Below are 25,432 nucleotides of genomic sequence, written 5' to 3'. Positions count from 1 at the left end.
AAGGGTGAGACATCCAAAAACCAGTAGTTTGACGAATACTCGTTTCAACAATTCAGAGTATAAATATTTTTCACATTCTTAATAAAAAATTCAACGTCTTGTGATATTCACCATTACGTTCTATTAATACATTGTACAAAATTATTGTAAGACCTCTATTTAATATTCTGTTAATTAACGTTGAATAAACATTTTGAATTTTGTAAAAAAAAATGTTGAATAAATATTTTCTTTTAGTAGTTTGGCATTCGTAGATTATTTATTTAACAATAAAAATTTATTTATTTTGGGAGATTTGAAGAATTTTTTACCAATAAATAATTATCTTTGTTTTATTTTTGCTTTGAAGGAATTTTTCGGTCCTTGGGGAAATGTTTTTGGAAAATGCGCAGAATTTAAATTGAAAAAATTTGTGGAGTCAGGGCATGCGCAGAGAACTGTTTACAAGAGGGAAATAATTTGAAACACGTGTTCCGTGTCCAGTGGATTTTGTATTCATTATCGCAACGAGAAACGACTAAACAGCCACCGAATGGACCAGGGGAGGCGGAAGTCGTCCGGAGATTGCCGAAGGTCTTCGGAGATTCCTCTCATTTTTCGATTCTATCAGTTCCAACGAACGTTTGACGACTCCGAGACAAACCAATCCCAAAGTTTTCATAATTTAAATTTTATTTTCGTTATTTCTTACCTCTTTGAACATTACGTGTACCATTTCCGGTGATTTCCATTTGAATTCTATTTTTGTAATCCATTTTTATAGTTTTGTTTACCATTTTGGTGGTCGTGATGGGTAAAAATCCACTGAAATGGAAATTAAGAAATCTAGGGTATCTTTTCATCGGAATTTTTGGCTTCTACATGATATTTTTATTCAAGAAAAATCATCATTTCGTTTCTGATTTCACCATAAAAAACACAAGAGCCGAGAGCGTTTGGGAATTCGTCGCTGATTTTAGTAATATGATTAAATTAAATCCAACAATGTGAGTGCCATTTTAAATCTATCGATAATCTATAACATTTGAAATTAGAAAATTCATTGACTTTTTTTGTTTTTCAGTGAGGAATTCGATATTATACAAGAGAGTGGTAATTACGATCACTGGAAATACTCAGTTAAGTACAAAGAGCATTTGCATCACATGCCAGTGATAAAAAATATTGCACAGGGGCACTTCTCCATCAGGCAGGACGGGAATTCATACAAAATCACGTCGAATCACCAGACGTGTTTCTTCGATGGCTTCAATTGTGGTGCGTTACATCTCGTATCATATTTTATAAATTAAGCAACAATTAATTGACATTCCAGCATTATGTGTCTGATTGTTTTTGATGAGCATTTTTTTTCAGTTAATTCACTATCGGAATTCACATTTTCGGAAGTCGGAGACGATACTAAATGCGTGGAAACCATAAAATACGAATGTCCACTGGCATTTTCACAATTTTGCTACAGAGAAGTTGCGTATCAGAGGAATGAAATTATGAAGAGATTAACGCGACACTTTTCATTGGCCAATATTCACACAGAGGAAGATAAATAAGCCATGACTGTAATTATGATTTACTAATTATTTGTCTTTTTATACACAAATTTTTTTTATACAAAATTGTAGAAATTAAAGAAGAGGTTTTTTTAATGATAAAAAATCAATTTGCAATAACTTTTGGGTTTAGTGTAGAAGGATATCGGCTAAAAAATTATTTGGAATTTTTTTAATGTGAACTGATGGCTAAGAAATATTGAATAATTGAAGTCACTAGCTATTTATGGTTTCTATTAGCATCATTTGTAACAAAATGGCGTGATGACAAAAATATGAATGGATATATAAATAAACTCTTTTTTATGTATAGAATAAATAAAGAATAATTTCGAAACTAGCTCAATTCCTCGCATTTCTTCAGCTTTGCAACTTTCAACTGCAGGACTGTTTTATTTTTTTATTATTCCTCTGAATGTTTAATTGTTTTTATCAGGAATAAGTTATGGAAGACTGTCTTTATAACAGTGGAAAGCTTCCAGAATGAATGATTTTTTATATTTTCCCGTAGAGCTGCTTATTATGGAGATAATTCGATGTTCAACCTGCAATCGTGAATATCACATTAAAAAAATGGTTAATTTATTTAAAAAAATATGACTAGGGGATGATGGACCGGAAATTTTCAGAATTTTCCGAAAAAAATCTGATGTCCAAAAAAAGATGGAGAACATGGTCAAGTTCAAGTTTTAAGTTTTATTTTCCATTTTTTTTTATGAGAACGACATGTGGCATAAAATGACTATCATTTTCGAAATTTGGAAAATCGAAAAACGAAAAATTATGTTTTATTTTTTTTTTTCAAACATTTTTGAATACTTTAGGTTTGGGCGAACGATTTCAAAATAAAAATGGCGAATCATGTGAAACCCGATTAATTGAAGCGGTGGACCTTCCATAATTGGGAAATCTCGTTTTCTAGACACGAATGATCGGAAGAGCACAAATAAAAATCGATAATATTGAAGTCGGATTTGCGGACTGGAATTGGTAGAATGATCCATTTTTGGCATTACCCAAAATTAAAAACGATATCTGATGAGTAATCAGCCTAAAAAAATAGGAGAGATGATTTTTCTGGGGGTTTGACAGCAGGAAATTCACTGTCCTGTCCTGAAATTCATCAGTCACTGTAAATTTGGTAAAAATAATGAAAGACTAATGGATTTACGTATGAATAATAATAGAAATTGATATTCTAGTCGTTAAATTTTTTGTTTTTTCTGCTTGTCAAAGCCACTGGAGATTTCTTCGATGGAATTATCTGGAATATATGAGAACTATTTTATTATTTTTAGAAATCATATCTTCCTGAGGACATCACCTTGTCCAGCAAAGGGTATCAGTTAATTCCTGATGAAAAATGAAGAAAAAACTGACAATTAAGATTAATTATTGAGAATTTAACAATATCAATTCAACTTTTAAAATGTCTTTTAAAGAGAAAACAGATTGTCGTCTATTTGCAATCAATGAAACTGAAGAAACGAGAGAGAAAAGGTATGAAGTATGGAATATACTCTCTTCATGGATAACGACCGGAAGTATTAATTGGAAATGTCAATTTTACGTTACACTCTGAATTAATTAATGTCGATTTATTTAGATCCATCATTACAGATTCATTTATCTCAATTTTCTCTATTATGATTAGATTATGGCCAACAATCAGAAAGCAACATCGGCGATACTGTTCTCCATTCAGCCTTCCAATGAGTATTAACAATCAATAATTAATTTAACATACCGACAATTATTTACCAGTCTTACACACTTTCGCTACACATTACATCGGCAATCCTCTCAACAATTTCTCCTCTCTCACTCGTTCTCAAGATATTTTAATTACATAAAAGAAAATTTAAAAAAATCAGTAGTTGGGCTTTTTTCCCCAGGAATTCCTCGAGCCCCAGAACCCCAAGTAAAAAAAATTCGATAGTACAACTGAAAAAAAAAACATAAATCGTATGATTTGAACGTAAAAAAATAAAATAAAAAAATACACAACTCCTTTATCGAATAAATTTAGCGTTCTCTTGCTCGACTATTTTTTATTTAAATTCCATATTCATAATAATCTGATATACGTCAACATTGCTATAACACAAATTGAAATAATATAAGCCCGGCTCTCGTAGAAACCCTAAGCGTTCACATTCATCTCTCCACCGTAATAAATTCAATGAATCAAATAAATAACTGTATTCAACACATTTCCATTAATCATAAGATGTACAAACAATAATCTTAGTGTAATTTTACGTGCTATTTCGTTTGATATATGAATATATCATATCGTCGGAAAGGAATGAAGCTATACAAAAATTATGTAACAAAATTGATGCATTATCTTCTCCTAAACATTTGTTTCTCTTCAGTTTTCCTAGTCGTAGTTGTTTTAATTATCCTATCAGTCACTTGCGCGAACATAACGAGCTTTGGTGACGCTCAATATATAATCCATAGCGTTTTTTTTTCTCAATTTTTAAATCTTAATAAAGTATTTAATCCGGTACAGATGCAATTAATCGATATTAGACTACTGCAGACACGCTTGAACCTTTTCAATCCACTCCTGAGCTATCGCTGCATCACTTGCACAGAAATTGTACGTCCGTCTGTTTGTGCGGAGCTAAAAAATCCCGAATCAATTGAAATTTTATAAATCCAATGAGAGAATATAAAAATAATAAATTCTAAAGCAATGAAGACTCACATCAAAAAATGATTTGTCATCAGTTTTCTTTGGTGGTCCCGGTGTAGGCGATGCTGGTGTTACTGATACCACTTCAGCCAAATCTTTGAATAAACAAATAAAAAAAACTATTGAATAATGTTTCATGTGAATAGAAAATTGTTGTAGTTGATCACTCACCGATGTAGCCCTTGCAGTGGGAATCCTCCATGGCGTCATAATACCTAAGTTCATGTTTAATGGAGTCAAGAACGAACCACCTCTGCTTCCAGCCCTTCAAAAGGGCCCCTCGCTTGTAGAGATATCCCTCGTGGGTCCTATTCTCCGCAACATTACTGGAGAACTGCTCATAATACTGCTGAGAAGACGTTTGCATTGTGCTCCCAGAGTTGACACTTCCATTGTCCCCACCAGATCTTGTCAATGTGTGTGTCTGAACATTATTTGTCACTGCTTTGTATTTAGTACAATTCTTGGGTACAGCATCAGCGCACTTGTCATGACAGACATGTCCACAGTCAACACACCTGAGTCCAGCCTTGACTGGACCCCAGAGAACTCCAGAGCACGCGTCACAGTGAGTTGGTGTTGCAGTATCGAGTCTTTCAAACCTGTGAGGATGAGCGTAAACACTTGCTTCATTATTATTATTTCCACTTCCACCTCCAGCCATTTTTCCCCTGAGGATGAGCTCGAGGGTGGATCTCTTGTGGATGAGCCTGCCATGATACCTGACGAGGGCAGTACTGAAACTGCCATTTCTCGCTAGAGAATCCGTATTTGGCAGTTCGAGTTTCTCCCACAGGACTCTCCACTTCTGGGGTAAATGTCCAAGCTCGGTCTCCAGCTTGTGGATCTCCTCAAGAAGATGAGAGAACTGATCAGGGACCATTGCCTGGATAGAATCATGTCCCTGAGTAACAATTTTCCTATTGCTCTTCTCGATGATGCCATCAGCAGCCTCTGCCTCCTCCTCCTGCTGTGAATCCTGCTGGAGTACTTCAAGATCGTAGGGTGGCCCATGGGCGAGCTCCTCCTCGAGGTAATACTGCCAGATATCGAGACTAGGCAGATGGGACACAGGCCTGAGAACTGGATGTTCAGAATTCGGTGTGTACAGAAAATTGTAGAAGAGTGCAGATCTCGTGTGTTGCTTCTCGATGTAATCAAATATACTCTGGCCCAAATTAGAGCCACTATTATTGCTCGTAGCAAGACGACCACCTGGATAAACAATTTCATCATCACTACCAGTGTCAACGCCCTTGTGATAACTGGTGAGTGATCCCCTTTTGTCCTCAATAGCTGTGATACCACACTCTACCCTGTCGAATTCACAATCGAGAAGAAATGTCCTGAACCTGCAGGAGACTGAGTGATACGCCAAAAATCGTAAGTAGTAGTCGTTGAACTCAAAGGCCATCGGAAACTGCTGCTGAATTTGATGAATTATATCTAGAAACTGGAGAAAAGTTGGTGTGAAATTGGTGACTTGTGAGTTTGCTGATAGATTGCTCCTGTGGCTAAAGCGATAGCCAAAACCAAGCCACTCTTTTTCGATTAGTGTTCTGAATCCATCGATTGTCCTGTAGTGAGGATCCAGGCAGACCTGAGCAACTGAGCAGACAGTTGTCGTTGCATCCCAGCCATCCTCAAGGCAGACAGCAACTGACGATCCCTGGACATCCATCAGATCAATCACAGCACCTGATAGCTGCATGAGATTCTGCAGCTGTTGCAGCCACTCAGAGCTCTCAATGAGTTTATAAAAGCTCTGATCTGGCTCGGGATTCTGAGAACTCGGCATGCAAGCTCGCATGAGCTTCTTGAAAGAGGTTTTCGTGTGTCTTATATCAAAGTAATCAACAGGAATGAAATCTGTCTTTGGGGCTGACGACTCGGCCTTCATCACTCCCCTCATGTTGGCTTTCTCCCCCAGAATGTAGAGTGCAGCCCTCTGGAATGTGTGAACACACTCAGTACCACTGTCAGAATCAGCTGAGTGCCTGACAGTTCCTCTCTGATTAGCTGAGGTCAATGATGCCTGGGAGGAGTGACGTTTGTCCTTCAGCGAGCCCCATCTCCCAAAATTCTTTCCACCTTTTCCAGCAGAAGATCCCAGCGTTCCAGCAACTGGATTTTTGTTGAAGACACTTCTCCTGGTCTGTTCTGGAGTACCACTGCAATTCCTCTCATCAGCAGTTAACAACAGAGAGTCAATACTCAGGGAACTGTCTGACATTCCCCAAGCAGTAGAACCCTGTCTGAGAACTGATAAAGGAGTGGACGACACCAGTGACATCAGGTACTTTTCCTGCTCCAGTGTAGAAGTTGATTCAGAGGATGTCGTCTTGAGATTACTCCCAGAGGATGGATGAGCCTTCAGCATCCCCATGACACCTTTTCCGTGACAACCAGCTCCTCTGATCAGTAGAGCTTTCGTCCTGGGGTGCTTCCACGTGATCACCGGGAGTCTGGAATGCCTGTAGAGTCTGCAGAATCTCCTGATGCTCTCGTCACTGACACCTGTTGGCACAACAAGAAGAGCCGGATAACTCCTGCAGATCATGTAGGCACAGTTGACTGAGGTAAGCCTAAAGGGCTCGTTTCTTCGTTTATCGTACTCTATGCCATTGGGACAGAGGCCCAGTCTGTACCAATCCCTCACGTAACTTCTCTCTGATAAACGCTCGAGAGTTTTAGCGTCTGTGGGTGGCTGACAGGCAATATTTGATATCTCGAACTCGTCGATACTCAAATCATCGTCATGACTCAGATCGTTTGTGTCATTTGACACTGGAAGGCTCATTCTTCCTGGTGATGTCAGGTATTTGTTGTTGGTATTCGTCACATTGATCTTGAGGTTTACATTCATATTTGGGAGAACGTACTTCTGACGTTTTGATGATTGTTTTGGCTTGAACCCAGCTTTTCTCGCTGTTTTCAGAAGTGTCTTCTTGGCGAAGCCCTTGAGGGTCGCGTTCTTCTCTTTTCCCTTGTTATGGGCCGTCGGTGTAACGAACATCTGACCGTTGAAGGCGAAGTGATGGAATATGTGGGGAGGATAACGCGCCTTGTGGATCAATTTCCGAAGGGTGTCGATGTTCTCGGGTGTGACTTCCTCGTCGAATGCCAGTTTTATCAGCTGAAATGTACAGGAACGCAGTTGGAGACCCTCCTGCATGCACTGGTCCAGGTGTGCCAGGTTTTGCACTGATACACGTTTTTCTTTCGTCAGGGATGTCACTGGAAATGCACGAACCACCATCTGCTCGCAGGCGAAGGGGTCGCAGGGAATTCCTTTGAAAACTATACGGTAATTTGTCAGGAATATTGCACCCTCGGCTGGGAGCAGTGGGGGAGTCCTTGCAAGACCTCCGATCGTCTCTTCTCGACCATCGGGAAGGAGATACACTCGCAGTCCGTCCATTATCACCTCTTCTCCTGGGAGCATGTTCGGGGTCAGGATCTTGGGCTGGAAGCACAATTTTTTCATTAATTTTGGAACAGATTCGAATAGTTAAACAATTATTTTAGTAATTAAGGGGTAGAGTAAAATTTAGAAGCTGTATATGACAGCTGTCATGTGACTACTCCTCTCTACATATATTTTCTTCTATTTTAATGTAGACCAATCTCATTGAGCGTATCCTGCTAAATGGATCTGACGAAATTTCCAGTTAATACATCAATTTATCAAAACGTTACATACACCCGGTACATGTTGCAATTGATTGATTGAGATAGAGTACATCGAGACGAATATTTATGAGAGGAGAAAAAATGAAATCGGTCTGATAGTTTTCGAGATATTTCCAAAAAACGATTGATAAATAAATGATAAATAAATAAATTTATAAAAAACAGCTAGACCGATTGAGTGGAATTTTGGCGCAGACTTAGTCCTTGGTGAAACCTATCATTTGACCGAATTTCGCCTTCTCAGAATGTCAATATCCCTTTATTCCTGCAAGAATAACATTTTGTATTTTTACGTTCCAGACCATTCTCCAGAATTCCCAATAAAAATGATAAAATCCCAAAGCGAAACATTAAATTTGACTTCTCACACTTCACCGCTGAATTAGTTCCAAAGTTTTTGGTTCCTCCCGCGTTTCGTAATCACTTCAGGAAAAATATTTGTACAGAAGGACCTTTCGTCACAAACATTGAGTTTAATGACACCTGAAAGATAGCGAATGAATGAGATATCAGGTTCACTAAAAATCCAAGCACATGTCGCCAACTTTAAATATTTGTTCAATTGTATGAATAATAGTTTGATATGACCGTTCAGCTCTTGTACCATGGTATATAAACCTGAAATAATCAGAGCTCGATAGTGATTCAGAAGAAGCTGCAGAAATGGAGATCTCCAGGTTGATATTCATTCTGATTTCTCTATCGACGTATTCCCTGACGACGGCAAGTTTCCTGTCCTGTAATGAAACAAAACACTCGGACTACAAAATCTGCAAGGTAGAAAATTCGTCAGTAGTGGTGCAAATCCATCGAGAGATTGACAAATCGACAAGTGAGGTGGTAAGGACAGACTTGGAGTTCTACCCCGAAACTTCCTGGCGCTGTGGAACCCCTGAGATCATCACCGTCACCAACGATTCCTTCAGGGATCTCCAAAGGGTGAGATCCATCAGTATGGAGTGTGTGCAATTTCGTGGAGCACCAAATCCTTTCGTAATGCAAAGATCCCTCGAAAAGCTGGCTTTCCTCTTCAACCAGTTCACGGAATTTCCAAATGAATTCTGCGCCGGAATTCCGTATCTGGACACGATAGATGTAGATTCTCAAAATATCCAGAAAATATCGAAGGACTCATTATCTAACGTCACAGCTTATCTCAAGGATCTCAGACTACATCGAATTCAGCTGAGAAACATCGAACCAGGTACTTTCATAAGATTCCGCTACCTGAAAAGCCTCAGCTGCAGGGCCAATCGGTTAGAGATTTTACGACGCGACATGTTCCTCGGTCTCAACAGCCTGGAGACTCTGGATTTCACAGGAAATATTATAAGGACAATAGAACCTGGAGCTTTCGATAATCTAACTACTCTCCGTCGATTGGTCTTGAATTGGAATAGATTGATGATTCTGCCAGACACTATTTTCAACAATCTTCACAATTTGGAACACTTGTGGCTTGTGGGCAATCCAATAAAGACTGATATTTCAGTTCTTTTCAAAGGTCTCGATAAACTACAAGACTACTCCTGGGGGAGAGAGGACAGTATCAAAATTACAAATAAACAAAAAGATATGCCTTTATTGTGGAAGATCTGGACTCTTTTCACTCCCATAGGCTGGGCGGTAAATGCAATCCGCGAAAGGGTGATTGAAGAATAAACTCGTGATGCCTCATGATTGCTATATAAATTGTTTCCTCTCGAAATAAACTGTTTAAAAAATTAATCAACTGTCTACAACTCATTGAGAGATCTCCCCATGCAATTAATATTTCCATTATAATAATAGATTGAAGTAACAAAAAAATTGAATGGACTAATTTACTTTCTTTAGCTTTTCTGGATTTTTTGGGGTCTAGATGGATCATTGAATGGATCTTCTGTCGTTGAATTCAATTCAATTCAATTTAAAAAAAATAAAACGTGATAATTACTTTCTGTATGGGTGGCAATGTTTTGCTCTCTCTGTGCACAGCCTCGAGGGTCTCAATGTGCATGTGCACAACCCCAGGTACCATCTGATGTAGACATCTGACATGCTCAGTACTAACTCCACCCTCAGTGCATACCCTGTCCACAAATCTAGATACCATCCTGATAACAGCACTTCCAGTCTCTCCAGGATCAGTCTCCTCGAAACCTGATTCAGCATCTCCACTGTCGCTCGCCACGCTGTTCCGCGGAACAAAAACATCGCTGTGAGAGTGAGAACAACAAATAAATTCTCCAATATCAAAATATTCCACGAGAAGAAAATTAAATAGCAGAGAAAAAATGAATAATAACAAATTGACTCGTTCTATATCTCGTTTTCCATGAATATTTCTGAATCTAACAGAGATACGGAAATTTTCGTCAAGACTTTTTTTTAAGAGTGAAATAAAATCTATAAAAAAGGTCTTAACGAAAATATTTCTATCTCTCCCAGATTCCGAGATATCCATGAAAAATTGATTAGTTATTAAAAATCAATTTGTTAGTTGAGTTATCAGTTCTGAATAAAAGCAGTGAAATGATAAATAATGAGTCTCACCTATTAGTAATACTATTGCTCGCCCTCTCGTCATCGCAGACGTGATCCTGCCTGTGGGCTTTGGCCCCAATATCAAGAGGTACGAGAAGATAAACCATGCGATTGGCATAATGAATGGCTTGACTGTACAAAGTGCTCTCCTCACTCGTAACAAGTTCCTTCTGTTTCTCACCATCGATGCCAGCCCACAGCCTCATCTGCTCGGCAGCTATTTCCAAAGCAGATGGCTCCTGACTCCTGTATATAGATCTTCTGTCATTAAATGGAAACTCCTTATCCTTTCCATCCCTGGGGCTGATAGGGCTTACTATTCCATCAGTGATGAATTTGAGATTATCACCGGGTAAATAAAGCCTCTTGATGTCCTTCTGCACGTCCTGGTAGAATGCATCCTCCCAGAACTGCTGATTCTGCCATACTGCATGTTCCTGAATGCAGGTATAAGCGAACTGTATGACCCCAGTGCAGAGTTTTCTGCAGAAAGCTGTGGCAAGTGGTAAAAGAGCAGCAGCAACGCCGTGCTCATCCATCGATGAATCATCCTGAAGAGCACAATTCATCAGTCTAACAACGAGATCGAACTGCTGGTGCTCAAGCATCGCTTTATTTCCCACAACGTGCTGTGAAAATTCCATACAAAGTGCCAGTCTCGCAGCTTTGCTCTTTAGTGCCCTGAGTACAGCTGGAAATGTCTTTCTGGCATCTGATATCTTATTCTCGAATATACAATTCACACAGTTCCTCAGTACCTCTAATCTACGCGCTGAATTACTTACTAAATGCCTTGTGTCATGTACAATGGATATGTGAGGACCAGATGGCACTATTCTTGGTTGGCTAGGTCTCAGACCAGTCAGTCTGACTTTGAGATTATTCTTCGCCAATCCCTCGTCAATAATAGCCTGCACCTGTTCAGGATTTATAACAGGCAATTGGGGTTGATGAATCCTGGTGAATGCACCGTCAGGTGGTTTAAGAATTTTTTGAACGTATGGCTGTGGATTGGGATTCTCATTGGTGTACAAGTGCTGTGCTAATTCCTGGATGTGAGTGAGAATGAGTCGATGATCCTGGGACTCCTGTTTCAATTGATCACTTATGTTGGAGTAGAGTTCGTCCCAGACGTCACAAGGTCGCCATGGGGGGCCTCTCTCAGCGACAAATGACGTGAAGAACATGCAGTCGAGAACTCGTATTGTGAAGTCACAGTCTGTGAGTCCTCGCTCCCCAAGAAAGGCAGCCTTGTGAAATGTTATAACTGGTCGTGGATGAATTCGTATGAGTGTCAGGCAACTTCTGTATCCCTGTAGGAGTTGGGCAAAGGTCCTCATGAAAACAGCTCTGAGTTCTTTATCGAGCATCGGTGGATGGGGGGCCCTGGTTGCCAGTGGAGGAAAAGCATAATCAGCACAGATGAGCTCAGGCTGAAGTACCAGTGACAGATGGTCCTGAGTCTGTGAGAGAAGGGGTTCAGGTAGAAGAGCCAATGATACACCATCGGGAACCGTTATAGAGCCACCATCAAGATCTGCTACGATAACGTCCATCAGCTCTGAGACCTCTTGCTTGAGAGAACTGTGAACCCCCATGATAAATGGTGTGGGAGTGCTGAGGATCTCTACGAGGGCAGCAGGCAGCAGTGGAATGTAGACGTGAGTGTATCTGAAAGGATACATCAGGGCAGTAAGAGCTCGACAGCCCTCGGTGAGACGTGAATAACTCGCAGAGTGAAAGAGAATCTTGTGCTCTGTCATAACAGCGGAAAAAAGTACCAAGACATTGCGAATTCCCAGCTGTTGGAAGAGTAAATTAACACTTGTGTGAGTAATTGGAAGAGATGGACTGATCGGTGGTTGCAGGGCCTGTCTGTCACCTGCACCAATGCTGAAACGCACCTGGGGACCTCCAGCTGGTGGTACCTGAATGCAACCCAGGATATTACCCACGAGGGTCTCCAGGGGAATACCCAGATTCTCAACATAAACAGTGTAGATTATTCCCAGACAATTTCTAAATGTCTCGATGTAGTCGAGTCTTGATACAAGCACCAGACACTTTGGTGCATACATTATGCTGTGATGAGCTATTGTTGGAATACTCCTGACGAGAGCTCGACTGTTTCCATCCACTGGTTCCTCTTCCTCGTCAACTGGCTTGCTAGGGAGAATTGAAACTGTCTCATTGAAACACATACAGGCGCAGTAATGACGATTTGCATCGATGTCTGTTAAAATGGAGACAAAAAATCTTGGCTCCTGACGTTCTGTGGACAGTGCCCACCCCTGGGGCTGACAGAACCACTCGATTCCCTCGATGAAGGGTGTGTCAGACCAATCCTTCTGTGGAAATCTTTGGACAACTGTTCCATTGCTTATTCCACCACGTTCTTTATCGTGGTCGTAACCAACGACCACGAAATAATCTGCCAACCGAGACATCTCGGTTGACTCCTGGTGTGTGGGAGTGATGGCGTTCAACATCCCACTGGATTTTTAAGTCTCTGGTTATCATGAAACTTCGAATGAGGGATTAGTACCCTCCGATAAATTCGGAGGAAAAAAATTAAATAGTTGGGAGAAAAAAAAATAGAGTGAAGAAACAAGATCTTGGAGGGGAAAACCAGACAAAACTAAACACTATATGTCACTCGAATGTCCACCAAAGGCATCACTCTTTCATTATCTATTTTACATGTTTTTCTGGGTTTCATTCACTTATTTAATTTCAAAACTGATGATCATTGAGTTATGATTTTTTAGAGTAACTATTTCACGTTGTAATCACTTTTCTCAGCTGTTGCAGCTCATGGATGACTCGATATAACAATGAAACACAACTGGCGACTGAATCACTACTGAATAAATCAAACGTTCAATCATGAATTCTGGATGCATTGTAAACAATCGGTAGGTCAGTCGGTGATTTTGTTTTGATGAAATTACAATGCCACACCCCAAAACGTTAATCTATAACCTTCCAAAGGCGCCACATTGAACATCCAGGGAAAAATGTAACATGGACCGCGAACACTGTGAAATAGAGTGATGACCACTTGAAGATGACACTCAATTTATCCTGGGTACTTTTATTTTTATTTAGTTTATTCGCTCGGGAAAAATAATGGGACTAGAGGTTGACAAGGGGTAGTATGTATTCACAGCCTGTTTTGTTATAGTTATAGAGAGACATAATGTCAGGGCATTGATAAAACTTTTCAGGGACGCAAGTGTTGTGTGATATATGGGGTGAGACTGATTTTATTTATCGAGAGACGATAAAGTAGAGTTGATTACTTCAAATTTTTTTATTTGAATAATTAAATTATTTAATATTCGTTTGGAAATTGCTCCATTCATGCGTCACTCTAATATAATACCCCATATAGATGTAAGAACTGTTACGCAAAAAATCCTGAATTTTTCAAAATTTTTTCCAAAATTTTTTTCAAAATTTTTTTTTTTTTATTTATTCAAAAAATCATATTATGAGATCCAATAGTGCGGTTGGCGCCAAAATGAGCGGAGAATATAGTATTTTGAACAGTTGTAATTTAATGGGAGTTAAAAATGGATTTTTTTTTATAATTACGTTTTTAGGACGAAAATGAACGGTTTTTGGATTTAAAAATGACTTAATGATGATTAATTTAAAAATTCAGGTACTTTTTTAATTCTCCACCTGAAAACCGATTTTTTCGGTCTTACGATTTTTTGTGTAAGTCATCACAGCCGTAAATGAATTAAAGATTAAAATTAAAGGATATGTCATATTTACGCGGTGGACGAATGTTTAAACAAATAAATAAACCATGAGGGTTGATACTTCACGAGTTGACGGAATGCTCTATATATTTTCCACTGTAACTATTCTTAATTATATAAATTTATGGAATTTATGTGATTATTCCCCGAAAACAAAACGCGCAATCGATTTAATTTTTTTTTTGCTGTATTCAATTATACGGTTTTACCCAAAACAATTTTTAATTGAAAAACTATTGAGCCGTTGATTAAAAAAAAATCTAATCATTGACGTTGCATTTAAATACACGAGAAAGATTATCCCAAACAGAAAGTGATCATTTATCATCGATTTTTTTAAACTATTCGCCATAAAAATTTAAACAAAAACACTCGAGTGATTATTTTTTCTCGACACCTCACGTTTTTTCATTTTTCATATCTCGATTTCTAGAGTTGTTTTTCCAATTTTCGAAAGAAGAAAAACAAATCGGTTGCCTAATTAAGAGAAGATAATAATCCATACTATTAATAATATTTAAAATAATTGGAACACCTGAAAAATTATGATAATGAATAAATTATCCTTCAACTATCTGAATCATTATATTTGATACTTTGGGATTAATATATTTCGTAATTTTCCCGGTTGATTAAACGTGTCCGTTCGGAATGATTTTTCATCATTATCTTAATTGATGAACAGAATGATTAAAGATTGTTATTGATCATTGGATCACGTGCTGAGAGCGAGGCCTCAGAAAAGATAAAAAATTTAAGTTATTTCGGAAGAGTGAGCGCCGTTCAATTATTTTCCAGAGAAACCAAATTTAATTAGTGTAATTAACATTATGCCCCTATTGGCATTTTATTTGCCCAGTTGTACACATATGCACATGAGTATAAAAAACTCAAGGCATTGGCGTCAGCCGTGATTCGAAAAAATCAGCCGATATGGACAAATTGTCGTTAGTACTAGTTTTCATTTTTTTATCGATGTCTTGGGCGGCTGCAAAAATTCTCGTGGGGTGTCACAACCGAAGTTCAACTTGCGAAATCTGCAGGTTAAAAAATACAGAAATTTTTGTAAAAGTTTATCGACGAGTGGAAAGAAGGGAGTACTTCAGGGGTGATGAAAGGATAGACGTGAACCTTACGGATTTGATACTTCAACCCCAAGATCCAATGGATGAATCCTTGATGGACATGTTTGAGACCATCAACGTCACCCAAGGATTCTTCAGTGAAATTCCATGGGTGAGATCTGTTGCTCTGAAGTACATGAATCTGCAAGGAGAATCTCCTTTCAGACGAAGTGTTTTCCTCGAGACTGTGCGATTGATCGGTAATCGTCTCGAAGAAATTCCCCAGGACTTATTGTGGGGAATAAATAATCTCCGGACTCTCAAGATACAATACCAAAATATTAAGAGCCTATCTCCTGCTTCGTTCACGAAAATCACTTCATATCTCGACAAAGAAATCAGTCTTGAGAGCGTTAATCTAACAACTATCGAGCCAGGAACATTCGCCAAGTTCGATTACTTGAAGACTCTCAGCTTGGCATTCAACAAATTACAGGTTCTCACAGCTGACATGTTCAAAGGTCTCGAGCGTTTGCAGATCCTACGATTGAATTCCAACCAGATAAATATGATACAGCCAGCGACTTTCGACGGTGTTATTAACATCCACGAATTATTACTAGAGTCCAACAAATTGACTAGTTTACCAGACGGATGTTTCGTCAAACTTGACAGTCTAGAAGTCTTGAACCTCGATGTAGACTGGACTCCTTTCGACATCATTGGTCGAGCTCGTAGTTTATTCACTGAGACATACTGGCTGAAACATATTAAACCTGTTCTAGATGAATTCCGTCAGCTTCAATAATTTTTCACCACTTGCACTCAACATTTCTGAATCAGCAATTAATTCTTATCATTCTAAAATATTGATACAATTGTAAAAAAAATTGTTTCACGTGTTTTGTATTTCTATTTTTACCCTATCTCACTTGTAAATACAGCTGTATAATAGTACTATATTATATCTTCTGCTGGAGTATATAAACCTCCAACGATTTGAATTCTCTAGTTTTAGTTTTTCTATCGTGATGGATAATGCACGAGAATGTTTTTGTGTTGAATTTTTTTATGAGAATCTAAACCAATGAATAAATTTTACCTTAAACAATCTAGCGTTTCGACATCCGTAATAAACTGGAGTTGATAACAGAATTGTTATCGCCTGGAAAACCAAAGGAGAACTTGGAAAAAAAAAAGCATGAAGAGCATGAATTAACATATTTCTATCATCAATTTTTATTCTCTCAATTCGTTTATCCAGCTGACGATACTTTTAATTGCATTCTAACATAACAAGTAAAAGTTATCATTTATCTCTATCATGTTGATTTATTATCATAATTCGCCCAAATCTACACTTGCACTTTGTGACGAGAGTCGAAATCCTAGGATCCATCTCCTCGAAGAAAAGGGGAATAAAAACGTGATTTACAATTGCCAGTTAGATTCATGAAAATAAACTAGAAAAATTATCTGACGAAACGAAAAACAAATGAATATTAACCAATAGTACGTTTCAGATTAGAACTCTCTGGTTGGTTTCAGTTAAATAAAATTCGATTAATCTCGGTTAGACCATTCTCATTAATTACAGTGATCAATTATCAATGATTCAATGGTTACCCAGAACAACCCCAACGTCGTTCACATCGTTATAAATAATTTTACCACGGTATCTTCAATTAAAGTTCCCAGGTGCTGGAACCCTCTCCATTTCCTCGAAATCATAACTTGGTTAATTAAAACAAATAAAAATATCTCAACCATACGAATATATACACTTCTCACACGAATTTATCATCATAGTTATCTTCAAATAATTATCAATTTCGTCTCTTTCCGAGTAGTCGAAAAATCCTCGAAAAAATATTCACCATAAAACAAATAGAAAATACCAGAATTTGCACTCCCTAGAGCCCACCATGAGATTAAAGATGCTGCCATTGAGTGGACATGAGAGTGCTGGACGACTCGATGGCTCTCGATACAGCCTCATGTAGCCCATGGCCAAGCCACATTTGATTCAACTGCTTGTACTTCTCTCTGCACAATTTTAAAGGATTTCCCCTCCTGAGTCCTTGATCAGTCTCTCCATACTCATCCAGATAAGGAGGACACGCGAATGCCCCACGATTTGGAGATCTCAGGAACAATATCTCGCACTCTCTCACCCTCAAAAAAATTCCAACACCAGTGCCACACTTGCTAGCATGATAAGTGCATGCACCAACCATTATTTTATTCAGCTCAGTCTGACAGCAATATGTCTGAGAGCAGAGCATTTCACCACATACTAGGCACATGGTGGGATTCCTCGAGTCCTCTTTATCGCTGTTTGGACAGGTGAACAGCGAGACTGTGTTGATGAGCTCTGAGTAATCCTCTGGTAATTTGACGAGTCCATTTACCCTAAGAGGTTCCTTCACCCCAACTGAGAGTCTCGCCCTGGGATGCTCAACCCAATTTTTCGCAAGTCTCCTGACACCCTCGGACTCCAGGAGTCCCTCGCAGCTCGTCTCAAGTCCCAAATACATCATAATATTCTCATAAGTGTCTCCATCCTTGACCGTTAGCTCAACTGGTGCTGGAACATCAGTTATGTAGTGAAAATATAGGACACAACACCTGAGGAATGGCAACGAGGCGATCTTGACACGCCTCCAGACCTCAGAGAGGGTCAATCCACCGGTCTCAACACCCAGGATAGTGATGATCTTCGAGAGGGCTGAGTAGCCTTCGTCCTCTAGGGCATCCACGTCCATCACCTCAGATCCTGTAAAATCAGAAGTGATGAGGATCTTAACGACGAGTCCCACCAACACTAGTCTGAGGACATGAATTTCGTGGTGGCTTCCAGTTACAACTGGAGGGGATTCCCCAGAGTTCCTGGAGAAGAGGCTGGGCAGAGTGACAACTAGTGGTACCAGAATGCCGAAGGGATCCCAATCTGTGATGCAGTCCTCCGAGGAATTATCTAATAGAGTAGTGAGGAGTGTCATGGCATGACCAGCAAGAATGCTGTAGTTTCCATCTCCCTCGTTAGCTCCAGTGCTGGTTGAACCACTGGAGCTGCTGGAATTGCTGCTGGGCCAGGTTGATCCTAGGACAGCTGAAATCCTGGCGAGACACTCAAGACTGTCCCTCTGTCTCGATGATAATGCCCCCAGGAGGGGCTTCTCGCTGTCCCTCAGGAGAAATTCAATGGCATGAATGGTATAAGCTGTGGATTTCCAGGCTAGCAGTGGAACTCTGGCATCACTGGTATGAGGATCGACGCCCAGGCCTTTAGTATACGTCGCCTGAGCAAAGAGATCGACCATTGACTTTAGATCATCAGATAAACTCGTCTCTTTGTTTTCAGCTGTGATTGTTTGCACGTCGAACACATGAGCCACCTCTTTCCCCAGAATTCCCTGAATTCTCCGGATGGGACAACCAAACGACTCCCTGGTGTCTAGCATCGTGATATTTCCATCAGTGAAATCATCAGAAATCTTCGATTCACAGTATCTGCATTTGTCGTGTACCTCCACCTGATCATCACTCTCAACGTGGCTCTTGCTCTTGCAATCCAGGGTGACAGTAAGAGCATTCAACCAGGTATCAAAGTCCACGTGGCAACGATTTTTCGTTTCTGTTGACTGCAGGGTTGCCAGAGAGGGAAGTAAAGGTAAAACTGTATTACTCAGACATTCGCACAGGGGACAGAGATACTCGTGCTTCTCAACATCAAAGCTGGCAGGTTGCCTCAGCCTGTATGGTCTTCGATTCTCCTTCGCCAGGACATTGTCAAAATATTTTTCCCAGCAGCTGGCGTGCATGACGTGGCCACAGGTGCTAGTGTGAGGTGATGCGCCAAGTCTTGATGATAAGTACAGAGAATTCTTCTCATCAGGATCGTTTCTGGTCTGACAGAGGACTGTTGACTGCTGGACAAACGCTGATAGGACCATTGCTCTACCCCCAGGTGTCACGGTTTGGTCCTCCTGGCAGAGAAGACAGGTGTACTCTTTCTCCTCGATGATTCTTGGTGTCTGCCTGGGCCCCAGAGCCACCGGAGCCTCGGGAGAGGATTCTGAGAGATCCATTGAAGATCCTCTTTCGTTTCCCTTGCTGTTGGCATCTATCGCTGCTTCCTCGAATAGTTTTGCGTTTTTCTTCATGAAATGCTTCTGCATCGCAGCCATTTGCGCCATTACTTTGGCTCGTTTCTGGGCTGCCATCTGAGTTCTCCACTCCTTACTGTTTTTCGCTTGTTCTTCTTCTGAATTTGTTGATACCGATGGCTCTTTTGTATTCTCCACCTGCTGCTGGCTTGCCTCAGCTATCGATGAACCAGCAGCTTCTCGGTATTTTCCCAGGACCCAAATCACCAGGTCCTTGTGAGCATCGACTCTAGGACTGGTGGACAATTCCTCCAGGAGTTTGTAGATCCTCCATTTGGAGGCCCTCTCTGTGAATATGAGGAAGGGATAATTCCCTGTCATCTGCTCCTGCAGGGCATATCCTATCAGATGAATGATTTTGTGGACCTGGGGCTCTGAGAAACTCCTTGCTCTCAAATTAATCGATCTCTCGAGAACTGTCTGCATTATGTGAAGCATTACGTCGCACTGGAGAAGATTAGCCACAAGACTGAATGTCTCTGTGAGTTTTGGTAGCTGCGGGGGTGGACAACACTCAAGCTCCTGCATCCCCTTGCGACGTCTCCTCTGTGACTCCTCGGATTTACTCAATTCCTCTTTAGTGTAATGGTAGAAGAATACGTTGTACTCAGCGAAGAGCTCTGGTTTGAGTTCGTAGAGGCCTTTTCCACCAGAATTCTGGGAGGGTTTTTTAAAATTAGCAACATCATTTATCACACGTTCGAGACCAGTCTCGTGATGAACTCCATCTGGCAATGTTTTATTTAATTCCGAGTGTGACATTGGCTTGATGCACAGCTGCTGAATAATCTCTTTCTTCAGACGATCATCAGCTGTCACTTGACCAACACCAGGTACATGACGTTCTCCAATAATCGTGATGAGAAGACCTAGAAATTCTTCAACGAGATTTATAGTCTGCCTTATGCTGTCCTCCTCAGGATTCCTCAGGGTGTTTGTCTCAAAATCAACATCTGCCCAGTTGAGTAGATTATATTTATTCAGAATATGAATGAGAAATTCGTTGGACTCGATCAAGGCAGCCCCCACCTGGAGGAGAATAATATCACGATCGAGCATTTCAGTTCTACAACGAACGTTGTGGTAGAAATAAAGTTGATTCAACAGGCTGTAGCCATTTCTCCTCCACATGCCAGCGTGCACTTGGGAGATCATTGCCTGTGCCCTCAGGACAGGTTCAATCAGCTGCTCTGGGGAGAGTTTCGACTGGATCATGAATTCACTGCTCTGATAATCCAGATTATATTTCTCAAGATAGAGAAATAGTCCAGCGAGAAATCGTGAGAGGGGAAGATGAATTGAGACAGGTTCCAGAGAGACGTCGTACACTATACAAGTTGCAGAGTGATCTGCTAGTTCTCTCAGCTGTCCTGGACTCGATGATGATTCCTTATTAGGCTGTTCACTGAGTTTTTTAAGTACAAGCCTGAATGCCTTGATGAGAACCACTCGATCTGATCCACACCACTCCAGAGCCAGACTTATTACTGGGGATAGTTTAATATGGAGATTGAATGCAGACTCCCACTCAGGCTCGTACTCCATGTGTTGTCCCACCTGTCGCAGAACGGCATCCATTCCCTGCATACTCCAGAGGAGTTTCATGAGCAATGACATTCCCTGGAGAAATCCCTTCCTCAATTCGTCAGTCCAGGTGTCAGGTTTTGAGCTCAAGAGGTACGACAGATCACAGAGTATATATTGTGCTCTTTTAAAAACAGTGTGTGGTGTATTTCTCTCGAACTCGAGTTTTCCCACTGGATTGCATCGTCTTGAGCTCTCGGAGATGAAGGTATTAAGGAGTATAAATAATACGTCGTGATTAGCGATGAGATAGTGGGCCAGTGTTGGCACTGTAAATAGTTGAACTGACAGTGATGATATGGAGAATGAATGATCGTGATCGTCCTTCATAAAATCCTTCATCACGGTTCCATAATTTGTGGTGAAGACGATTGCCAGTGATTTCTTGCTCTCGTACTCCATCAGCATTCCCGATATGAAGAGACGATGCCAGGCAGTTCTAGCAGCTTTCCACAGATGTGAGTCCCTCATGAGAATCCCATCGACGATGGGTAGATCAGGTAGCTTCTTATTCAGTGCAACATCGCTGAAGATAATTCTGAAGCCCTCGCAGTGGCTGATGAACTGCTGGAGCCATCCCAGAAGTCTCATTGCAAATATCTGGTGGGCAATGACATGGGCGTGGACCACGAGAACCTTGAGGGGGTGACTGCTCTGTCTCGATGTGAATCTCTCGATATCAGACTTGAGTTCATTGCAGTGCTGAAAGTCCGAGCACTTTACCACAGCCCTCCCATTCCTATCGATGTTGGTAACGAACTCAATGGCCTCCTTCTGGGTGCACTTGATGACACGAGCCAATGTACTGATCACCTGTTCAAATGTATGGGTCTCGTCATTGAAGAGGACAGTGCAGTAGCTACCTGTGGTGGCGAGCAGGGAAAGAGGCCCCTCGTCAGTCTCTTTGACCCTGAGATCTGCTGGAAGGCCAGGTGTATGCTCTCTTGCTAGTAATTCAAAGCAATACTGGAGGACAGCTTCGAAGGTCGATGTTGCACGCTCTCTGATGTCCTCAGGCAATTTATTACCAGATGTCTCTTTAGCCTCTTTACCAGCCTCGTGTATCCTGCAGAAAGCCTCTTTCTTCCAGGCCTCAGGATCTCCACAATCGCAGCAGCCACCACCACTCGACGTTGCTATTTTGTACTTGTGATTCTGATGTGCTGATTCCTTGAAACACGCAACACAGAGGACACAGGTGGGATCCATTCCACACTCCCTGCAGAAGTACGTTGGTTCTCCAACTTTGAAGAATCTACCGCACACTGATGGGGGATTCTCCAGTTTTGCCAGTTGCTGGAGAACTTCTCTGGGCTCTCCATTGCAGATAAACTCCTCGAGGGTATTGTACAGCATCTTCTCAGCCATGTCCTCGTCGAAGGACCAACCTAGACAGTTGCCATTGGGCTCGGGACTGTAGATGTTTGGAACCCAGATCCTCCAGTGCTCCTTGAAATGGGTTGATGTCAGGATTCCTTTACTCATCTTGTCCATCCAGACATTTATGCAGGGCTTGCTTGAGGTGGGAAATATTGGAAGGACCTGCGACAATTCTACGTCCACCGAATCCACGTCTACGTCCTGGAGATCGTGCTCGTACACTGGAATTGTGTGGTCTTCGTTCATACTGTCGTCGTTCATTGTGGAGTGATGGAGATCTGGAAGAATAAATTCGGGATTAAAATACCTGTATCGGTTTTTAAATAAGGCATGTGTGGATTAAATATTAGGTGTCAGGTCGGAGGTGGCGTGTATTGACTTTAATTTCATTTCGTTTTGGCTCAAAGGGACAAAGAAAAGACGCTGGAGTTTATCAATGATTAATCTCGTATGGATAATCAGGAAGACATTGACAAAAAGTCCTGGGCAATTGTTCTCGTCCTTGGACTGCGCCATGTCAATACTTAATTCGTCAATACTCAACGATACATCGACATAAAAATCCATTAGTTGGCTATCGCGAGCTCTGGCCTTGCAAAATCACATCCTATTTTTAAACAAAAAAAAATTTCACTGCTTAGGTGGGACTACTCACCTCCCACGATGACGACAGTAATCTTCAACAAAAGGATGACTCCCACAAAAAAAATTAACTCTAGACTATCGATATCTCTAACTTTACACTTCACAAAAGTTCATCGAGAAAACTTGAAACGATTATTCGTTAATTTGTATTTCACTCGTCACGAGAAAAAAAAATCCTGGGCGACAGAAAGTTTATTTCACGTGACGTTGTTGCACATTTTTGTAATTAAATAAAAATGAAGAATTGTCGGATAGTCCTGGATATAACCGAGACATTTTTTACGACGTACGTTTGGTATTTGACATTTCTCGGACTGAAAGGACGTTGTTGGCGATGAGAATTATTGCACAGCTGCTCTAACAATACACAAAATGGCTCAGGATTGGATACGTGTTGTGGGGGATATTGTGGAGTTTTACGTGCATGTGTGACAAAGGGAGAATGAGCAATGACTGCGGAGGGGATGGAGAAAGGACACTCGAGATTATTTCCAGAAGTTTCAGCACTCAGAATTTCGCTCACTTGAAAATATCATTTCACCTGTCAAAATTGAAAGGAGAAAATTATTAGCCCATTGGAGAGGTTAAATGACACTTCAAAGATGATTGATAATATTAATTTAAAAAAAATGTACAAAGGGCGAGTCAGTGTTTTCTGTTGGGAATGGGGTTCAATACCTTGTGGAGTTGCTGTTTTCGTGGTGATGGAGACAGCAGTTCGGATCTGTTCGGAATTTACTGATCAACTCACGAAAACAGAAGCAGCTGAAAGGGATGCCTCTCTCTCTCTCTTCAGATTATTTTTTTTTCTGTGAATTTGTGAGAAGTGGGGCTGTGGCCTAGCCAATGACAGAGTAGATGAGGCAGTGACACTCCCCCAGGGGTCATTCTGTCTTTCTTCGTCAGGAGTTCGTCGGTCTGATCTCAAGGCGCCTGCATCATAACCTAGAAAACAATAGATTCAGGGAGATTTCCTCTGTTGATTCCTGGAGGGCAACTGGACCACCAACAGAAGGCTGATGATTATTTGATAACGAATTTAGAGAAATCTAGTTGTCGATAATGTTTAAAAAGTGTGGGATATTAGATATTTTTTTATCTTGTTTTGGACTTTGGGGAGTGATGGGGATTTAATTCCTGGTAAATTGCAGGTTCGATGAGAAGGACAGTGTCTCGGGGGTTCAGCAGCTCAAATCTTCGATTCAGAAGGGGATAAGGTCCAAATTGCTCGAGCTGTATCCTCACTTGGAGAGTTATATTGATCAGATAATTCCGAAGAAGGATGCATTTCGTCTAGTGAAATGGTAAGCCCGACAGTTTTCAAAATTTTATGTCAAACGAGTTGAAGGTACCAGCGGGTTCATTCGACATTAATAATTTCGAAACTAAATTGATAATTTTCCTTTGTAGTCATGATCACATCGAGATCATGGTGAATGCTGCTGGGGAGTTGTTGTTCTTCAGACAAAGAGAGGGGCCCTGGATGCCAACCCTGAGATTATTGCACAAATGTGAGTTGATGGAATTTTGTAGTGAATTTTTAACATTTTTTAAATAAATGTGGATTATCCTTGCAGATCCATTTTTCTTACCAGTAGAACAAGTCGATAAGGGCGCCATAAGGTTTGTCCTCAGTGGGGCTAATATAATGTGTCCAGGATTGACATCGAAAGGAGCCAAGATGACACCAGTGACCAAAGGAACTGTTGTCGTATCCTTTTTCCCGAATTAATCATCTCCCGATTTTTTTTATCGAATGGGAGAAGTTGTTTATATTTATATAATTAAATAGTCTATCCACATCCTTAATAAGTGTTTGTAATTAAAGGCTGTGATGGCAGAGGGGAAGCAGCACGCACTAGCTGTTGGTGTCACAGCTCTGTCCACCGAAGACATGTGAGTTCAACGTCTCGATTTTCTATCTCACTCGATTATTCCAATATTAATTATTTATTTCTCTCCACAGAGCAAAGGTAAACAAAGGAATAGGTATTGAAAATTGTCATTATCTTAACGATGGCCTGTGGCAAATGAAAGCTGTAAAATAAGATTAATAAAAACCTCTGAACGTTCTTATTCTAATTATAGCGGTGTCTGTTGTTATTCGAATTAAATCGCTTGATCGATTTAAACACAAGTGATCCCAAATGATCCCAAATGATCCCAAATGATCCCAAATGATCCCCATGCTTCATTAATTCTTATTAAAATACGAGAAGACGTTGACATCAGTCAGGAATGTAAGAATGATGATAAAGAACCTCAAGATATCGGACAGTAGTCGTCATTTACAGTTCAAAATCCCAACTCTGTCTTTAAATTTTCATCGAATATCAATATTTATTGT

The 25,432-nt window shown here is 40.4% G+C and overlaps 5 protein-coding genes across 7 annotated transcripts; 3 read left to right on the top strand and 2 right to left on the bottom strand.

Annotated features, from left to right (window-relative positions):
* The first annotated feature begins 571 nt into the window (after positions 1-571).
* Positions 572-1,890, top strand: LOC105265959 (uncharacterized). Its single transcript, XM_011303809.1, has 3 exons — positions 572-986; positions 1,064-1,257; positions 1,357-1,890. Exons 1-3 carry the CDS (start codon positions 790-792, stop codon positions 1,548-1,550), a joined length of 585 nt encoding a protein of 194 aa, XP_011302111.1. The 5' UTR covers positions 572-789; the 3' UTR covers positions 1,551-1,890.
* Positions 1,891-3,584: 1,694 nt separating this feature from the next.
* Positions 3,585-13,709, bottom strand: Sbf (SET domain binding factor). Of its 2 annotated transcripts, none has more exons than XM_011303807.1 (5): positions 10,483-13,709; positions 9,884-10,145; positions 4,426-7,720; positions 4,267-4,349; positions 3,585-4,182 (listed from the first exon to the last, which is right to left on the bottom strand). In XM_011303807.1, exons 1-5 carry the CDS (start codon positions 12,960-12,962, stop codon positions 4,090-4,092), a joined length of 6,213 nt encoding a protein of 2,070 aa, XP_011302109.1. In that variant the 5' UTR covers positions 12,963-13,709; the 3' UTR covers positions 3,585-4,089. The 2 variants fall into 2 exon arrangements, with proteins under 2 accessions (XP_011302109.1, XP_011302110.1); XM_011303808.1 differs by having other exon boundaries at positions 9,884-10,121.
* A 1,698-nt stretch (positions 13,710-15,407) lies between these two features.
* Positions 15,408-16,115, top strand: LOC105265987 (leucine-rich repeat transmembrane neuronal protein 4-like). The gene has a single exon (XM_011303847.1). The coding sequence runs from the start codon at positions 15,408-15,410 to the stop codon at positions 16,113-16,115; it is 708 nt and encodes a 235-aa protein (XP_011302149.1).
* Positions 16,116-16,522: 407 nt separating this feature from the next.
* On the bottom strand, positions 16,523-23,867 carry Ubr1 (Ubr1 ubiquitin ligase). Of its 2 annotated transcripts, XM_011303803.1 has the most exons (3): positions 23,764-23,867; positions 23,096-23,626; positions 16,523-22,718 (listed from the first exon to the last, which is right to left on the bottom strand). In XM_011303803.1, the coding sequence occupies exon 3, from the start codon at positions 22,699-22,701 to the stop codon at positions 17,239-17,241; it is 5,463 nt and encodes a 1,820-aa protein (XP_011302105.1). In that variant the 5' UTR covers positions 22,702-22,718; positions 23,096-23,626; positions 23,764-23,867; the 3' UTR covers positions 16,523-17,238. The 2 variants fall into 2 exon arrangements, with proteins under 2 accessions (XP_011302105.1, XP_011302106.1); XM_011303804.1 differs by lacking the exon at positions 23,096-23,626.
* Positions 23,868-24,015: 148 nt separating this feature from the next.
* MCTS1 (malignant T-cell-amplified sequence 1 homolog) lies at positions 24,016-25,167 on the top strand. Its single transcript, XM_011303805.1, has 6 exons — positions 24,016-24,158; positions 24,237-24,389; positions 24,496-24,596; positions 24,663-24,796; positions 24,914-24,981; positions 25,052-25,167. Exons 1-6 carry the CDS (start codon positions 24,148-24,150, stop codon positions 25,131-25,133), a joined length of 549 nt encoding a protein of 182 aa, XP_011302107.1. The 5' UTR covers positions 24,016-24,147; the 3' UTR covers positions 25,134-25,167.
* Positions 25,168-25,432: the final 265 nt, after the last annotated feature.

The sequence above is a fragment of the Fopius arisanus genome, unplaced genomic scaffold (genome assembly GCF_000806365.1).
Source record: "Fopius arisanus strain USDA-PBARC FA_bdor unplaced genomic scaffold, ASM80636v1 scaffold00033, whole genome shotgun sequence".
Lineage (NCBI taxonomy): Eukaryota > Metazoa > Arthropoda > Insecta > Hymenoptera > Braconidae > Fopius > Fopius arisanus.
This window is presented reverse-complemented; position numbering and strand designations above follow the sequence as displayed.